Raw genomic sequence first — 5,525 nt, 5'->3', positions numbered from 1 at the left:
ACCAAACCTCCCATGCCAAAAAATACCAGGGAATTGCCTTCTGTCCTCAACTGCTCCCACCCAGCTGCACTCCCGAGCCTGACACATTCAGGAGCAGTGTCCCATGGCCCCCACACAGCCCTCCCATGCAGTGGGCCGGAGGGACGTGCACCATCCAAGGAAAACACCAAGACAGAGCGCCACTGAGTATGCCCACCCTGTGCTGAGGAAAGAACAAAGGCAGCCCCAGGCAGATGTACCAGTTGAAGCCAGCAGGGGGCATCCTGTCTGCCTAGGTTTCTATAGGGGATGATGGGGGAGGGCAGGAAGCCCATGACCACTAAGGGAGTTACAGGGATATGAAGTGGGTTGGATGGTTCCCACCCCCTCCAAAGATACAGTCACATACTAATCCTAGGAGCCTGTCAAAATAACTATTGGAAAAAAGGGTCTTTGCAGATGTAGAAGTTCAAAATCCTGAAACGAAGAGGTTATCCTGTGGGCCCTAAATCCAAACGTCAAGGTCCTTTTAAGAGACACACTTGAGAGGACCAGTGGATGGTGTAGTGGTTGCATTGCTGAACTCCCATGTGGTCGAGCACGGTTCAAGTCCCAGACAGGGTGGCTTGAGCTCATGCCGGGCACATGTGCATGTGTACCCGGGATCCTGAGAGGAGAGTGAAGGAAGGGGCGCTGCAGCGCGGTTATCCTCCCCGCAAGGATGAATTCTTGCTCTCTTTCTGGTGAGAGCACTCGCCCTACAGCAAAAGCCTCTTATTTTTAAGACATACTGAGGAGATACAGATAGGGAGGAAACACACTGGATACAGATAGGGAGGAAACATGTCTTCTCCCTCCAATTCCTTATGATAAGGAATGGATGAAAATGAAGGGAGAGGCTGAAGTAATGCTCCTATGGGCCAAGGTACCACCAGCAGCTAGAGAGGGGCAAGTGATAGGACCCCCATTTATGCCCCCCGCCAGCCTTGGAAGACAGCCAGCACCTCGATTTTGGACTTTGGCCTCAGAACCGTGAAAGAATTCAGTTTAAGCCACCAAGCTTGTAGAAATTCATGTGGCAGCCACAGGAAATGGACACAGGACATTCATTCAACTATCATACTTTTCTGTTTCAAAATTTCTGCCATTTATAAGAAAACTTAATGGCACAGTCTTCATCAGTGGATCGAGGTTGCAGCAAGGTGGAGAGGTCCTGCAAAAGGAACTGGGTTCACCAGAGTGGGGCCACAAGGAGCAGAGGTCCCTCGAGGTCCCTGTCCCACCTAAATACTGTGATCTGGTGGGTCTCCAGGCCCCTTCATATCCCCTCTCCTACTGGGCAGCTCCTATTCCTGGAACCCTTCCAAGCACTGTCCACCTTAGGGCCTTTGCATGGACCATCCAGGTGGCCTCTGCCCCCTCGCACCATCGTTAGCTCAGGACCACCTCACAGAGGCCCCCACCACCATCCATCCTCAACCCTGCCCCTCCCAGCAAATCACTGCATTTTGCAGGGTTTCCACACTCTCTCTGCTTCAGACCCCTGGGTAGACACAGGGAACATGGGCACTGAACAGGCTAAGCGTGGAGCCTTCCTCGGCTGCAAGGGCCCTCCTATGACCACTATAACCTCCCGGGGGAGTGTCAGAGGCAGGCAGAGGGTGGACCCTGATGCAGAGTTGGGCTGTCCCCTCACAGCAGTCCATTGGCAGCCCACACTCACTTGGAGTAAGCTCAGTGTGCAGTCAGGGACAGGACCTGGCCTCGCTTCCCAAGGGGACTTCACCCCCATCTCCAAGGGTGAGCCTGGCAAGTTCCAGACAAAACAATGACGTAACCCCAGGCCCAGGTACATAGCCAGCCATGAGGGCACCACCCTGGGTGATCCCCAAAGGCTTCGTCCTCCCACTCAGGCAGGCTGGTGGCATAACACAGAGGGTTTATTCAGACCCTTCCACAGCCCAACAGTTCCACACCTGAGCTCAGAAGGCCTATCTGTGACACAACCCCTTCTGGGTTCCAAGTCCACATCCTGGCAGACAGGTTCACTCAGCACTCAGGAAGACCTTCTTGCGTGCAGTGTTGGTGTAGGGGTGCCAGCGCCACTCCACGTCTGCTGTGGCCTCCTGCTCCAGTGTGCCCAGGCGAATCATGTATGCTGTGGACAGGGGATGGAGACATCACTGCCTGTACCACCAGCCCTCTGCCCTGGGTCACAAGAGAAAGCCCCACTCACGCTTCAGCTCAAAGCGAGGCCCGACTTCAGTCAGCTCCACATTGCGGTGGTCTGTCTTCTTGTAGATGTGGTGCCTGCGAAGGGATCCAGACAGGGCACGGGTCATAAAAAAGCAGTGCAAGGGACACAGGTCAGGATGCCACCTCAGAGCTGAGCCCACAACCCACCGGAATGAGATGTAGTCATCCTGGTTCGCGAAGGTGATGACTCGGTGGCTGTCATCTTTGGGCACGGGGAACAGGTAACGGAGGATGTCAGACACCTTGGCAGAGGAAATGAGTGGTGAAAGCCTGGTCTGGCCTGGCCCCCGTCCTTGTCTTTAGGCCCCCAGGCCATACTCACCCGCTTGCCCAGGCGGGAAGAGAAGCCGTGTGTGATGAGGTGGGGCTTGGCCTCTGACATGGTGCCCAGGTCAGGGATGTCATGCCGCATGACAACATTGCAGAGTGTGAAGTACGCGGTAGGGCCAAAGGGTAGGTGGCTGACAATGAGCCCCACTGGCAGGGCCAGGAAGGCAGTTAGAGACCCCATCGGTCCACAGACCATCCCCCGACCCCTTCTCCCTCCCACCTGCCTCACCAGGTGTGCCTCGATGTTCGTGGACTACCAGGAGGTCGGTGACCCCATTGGCTTTGCAGGCTCGCACCAGTGCCCCCACCTCATGCCGGCCTCGGTTCATGCGTTGGGCACCTGGGAACACCAGCTTCAGCTCCTACACACAGACCACAGCACCTGGTCAGGGCTGGGTCGCTGTGGGCACCCCCTAGTCCCTCCCTGTCCCCCAGTACCTTTGCAAACATCTTGAGGCGGGAACTGGGGTCTCTGGAAGTGGTGATCATGACTTTTGGATCCTCAACCCCGGCCCATCGATACTCGTCATCCACATGGCTGGTCACACCTACCAGGAGCACAAGGGGCAAGAATGTGACCTTGTCTTGGGAGCAGAATGCTAACTCAGGGGTAGCAGAATTTGTCTAGAGTGGCCTGTGTGATGGGGCATTAACAAAGAAATGCTGGGCAGGGCAGCGTCCGGCACACGGGCCACGATGGCAAACTTACCATTATCATTTGATGTTCACTTACGCTGTGCTGGTCACACAGGGCTAGTGAGGACAAGTCAGACGGCACAAGGCCGGAGGCAAGACTCCGAGCATAACAACATGATGAGTGAAACTTGTGGGGAAGCTGGGGACACCAACTCCTGACAGACGGTCCAGCAAGGAGACACTCAACACAGGACAGGGAATGCTGCTGAGGGTGGTGCAGATGGAGCTGGGAGCCCAAGAGCACCTGAGGGGCTATGGGTGCAGCACAAGGGTAGGATGGGGATGAAGGAGCAGCAGCGGTGGGGCTGCTTCCTCAGGTGTCCAAGGAGGGGCTGGAGAAATCAGGCTCCCTGTGGGAGAGGAGTCTGTTCACAGGGTCAAGAGGGCTATACATATAGTCACCTTCACCACCAGCGTCATCAAACTCCAGGGACCCTTGTAAGGCTAACGCTTCCCGGCGTAACTCCGTGGGAATCAGGCGGTTTTCTGCGGCAAGAAGACAGAGGGACTGAGTGAGACACAAGCATGGAGCCCTCAGTTACGCAACACTGCAGCTTACAAACCTCCTTCCTGAGCAGAAGTGCTATAGGGTTATTAGGAGGGAGAAACCTGACAAACTACTTTGTCTACATGTCAACCTGTAAACAGTGCTTACTGGGGACTTTATTTTCCACAGTTCTTGAGTCTCATAACTTGAGGATTTTCTAAAATATTTTATCACAAGTGCTTCCAGATGCACGGCCTAGACAGGCTCTGGGTCAGAAGAACATGGTTGGCGTGCCCAGTTTACAGCATACAACAGAACAGGACCAGCAAGGACTCTGCCCAAGTCTGCAAAGGTCCCCAGGGAGACCCTTGGACATAGAAAAGAACACAGCAGCAGTTCCGTCCTAACTACCCGAAAAGAAAATAAACTCATTGTTACTCATGGGAAAAAGGACAAAGACCTCGTGGAAGTCACCTGAAGGAAACCCCACACTACGTTTGAAAGATTTTAGAAGTGATGCTGAACAAACAAGGACGCTGCAAAAGAGCCGTGTGTGGCCTAAACTACTTGGGACCAAGAGTGTTTTGGATTTTCTCAGATTTTTAAATATTTATGTATATGAGATAACTCAAAAAACCTCATTAAAAAAAAAAAAACAGAATTAAGTATGAGTTTATTCTGATGTAAAAAAGAAAAAACCCTGAAATTCACATGTATTTTGATAAAATATGCATTTTCCACGAACTTTTTGAAATATACATTTTCTACATATGGAGAAAGGAGATATAATGAGGTCTCTTGAAGCTGAAATCCAAGTCTGAAAACAAAACTCATGTATCTTTAATATATACCTTGTACACATAGCCTAAAGATACAGTATTTTTAATAATTTTGTGCATGAAACAAAGTTGGTGTCACATGACATCAGTTGTGGAGTTTCTTCTTACGGTCATGTCAGCACTCAAAAGATTTTTGCTTTTTTTTTTTTAATTTTTTAATTTAACTTTATTTTATTTTAATTTGACCAGAGAGGAGCAGAAAGAAAGAGAATGAGTTAGTGAGAAAGCAAGCTGCCAGGGCCGGGACTCGAACTGCAGTCAACCATGTGGGAGTCCAGCACCATTAACCACCATGCCATCTGCTTGCCCCAAGCACTCCAAAAAACTTTGGATTTTAGGGGTGGGCAGGTGGCATGCTGGCTGAGGCACCAGACTCCCACATGGCCAACTGCAGTTAAGAGTCCCAGACCTGGCAGCTTGCTTTCTCACTTTCCATTTCTCTCTCTCTCTCCGCCCCCCCCCTCTCTCTCTGGTGAAATTTAAAAATAATAACAAATAAAATTAAATAAATACTTCTTTAAAAAATATTTTTTAAGCATTTCAAATTTCAGAATTTTTGATTAGTGATGCTCAACCTGTTTTTTTTTAATTAATAGGTTTTTAAAGTAATTATTTATTTAATTTTATTCATTCATTCACTTATTTTAATTTAGCCAGAGAGAGACAAAGACGGGGAGAGAAGGAAAATGAGAAAGCAAGCCACCAGATCTGGGACTAGAACTGTGGTCAGCCATGTGAGAGTGTCCAATGCTTTAATCACCATGCCACCTGTTGACCCCTCAACCTGAATTTTAAAACTAAAAGTCAACCAGAGCCAGTAGGTTGTGTGGTAGTTAAGGCAATAGACTCCCACATGAGAGCTGACTGTAGTTAAAGTCCCAAACCTGGAGGCTGGAGGCTTGCCTTCTTACTTTCTCTTTCTCTCTCTCTTTTCCTAG

The 5,525-nt window shown here is 50.6% G+C and overlaps 1 protein-coding gene across 4 annotated transcripts in view; it reads right to left on the bottom strand.

Annotated features, from left to right (window-relative positions):
• Positions 1-274: 274 nt before the first annotated feature.
• IMP4 (IMP U3 small nucleolar ribonucleoprotein 4) overlaps positions 275-5,525 on the bottom strand; it is a 6,911-nt gene continuing 1,660 nt past the window's right edge. The window contains exons 3-11 of one of the 4 annotated variants that reach the window (XR_001369398.2): positions 3,664-3,747; positions 3,004-3,113; positions 2,795-2,927; positions 2,558-2,712; positions 2,383-2,477; positions 2,216-2,289; positions 1,956-2,137; positions 1,703-1,785; positions 275-1,192 (exon numbers count right to left, since the gene is read on the bottom strand). Coding sequence is in view for 1 of the 4 variants with exons in the window: in XM_006163143.3 (XP_006163205.1) it covers positions 2,025-2,137; positions 2,216-2,289; positions 2,383-2,477; positions 2,558-2,712; positions 2,795-2,927; positions 3,004-3,113; positions 3,664-3,747 (764 nt within the window). In the remaining 3 variants the exon portion in view is untranslated. Of the gene's footprint in view, positions 1,786-1,898; positions 2,138-2,215; positions 2,290-2,382; positions 2,478-2,557; positions 2,713-2,794; positions 2,928-3,003; positions 3,114-3,663; positions 3,748-5,525 lie in introns of those variants that run through there. The other 3 variants (XR_001369397.2, XR_001369399.2, XM_006163143.3) reach the window with 3 other exon arrangements.

The sequence above is a fragment of the Tupaia chinensis genome, unplaced genomic scaffold (genome assembly GCF_000334495.1).
Source record: "Tupaia chinensis unplaced genomic scaffold, TupChi_1.0 Scaffold141399_1, whole genome shotgun sequence".
NCBI lineage: Eukaryota > Metazoa > Chordata > Mammalia > Scandentia > Tupaiidae > Tupaia > Tupaia belangeri.
The sequence above is the reverse complement of the archived record's forward strand: the minus strand, read 5'-3'. Positions and strand labels throughout refer to the sequence as shown.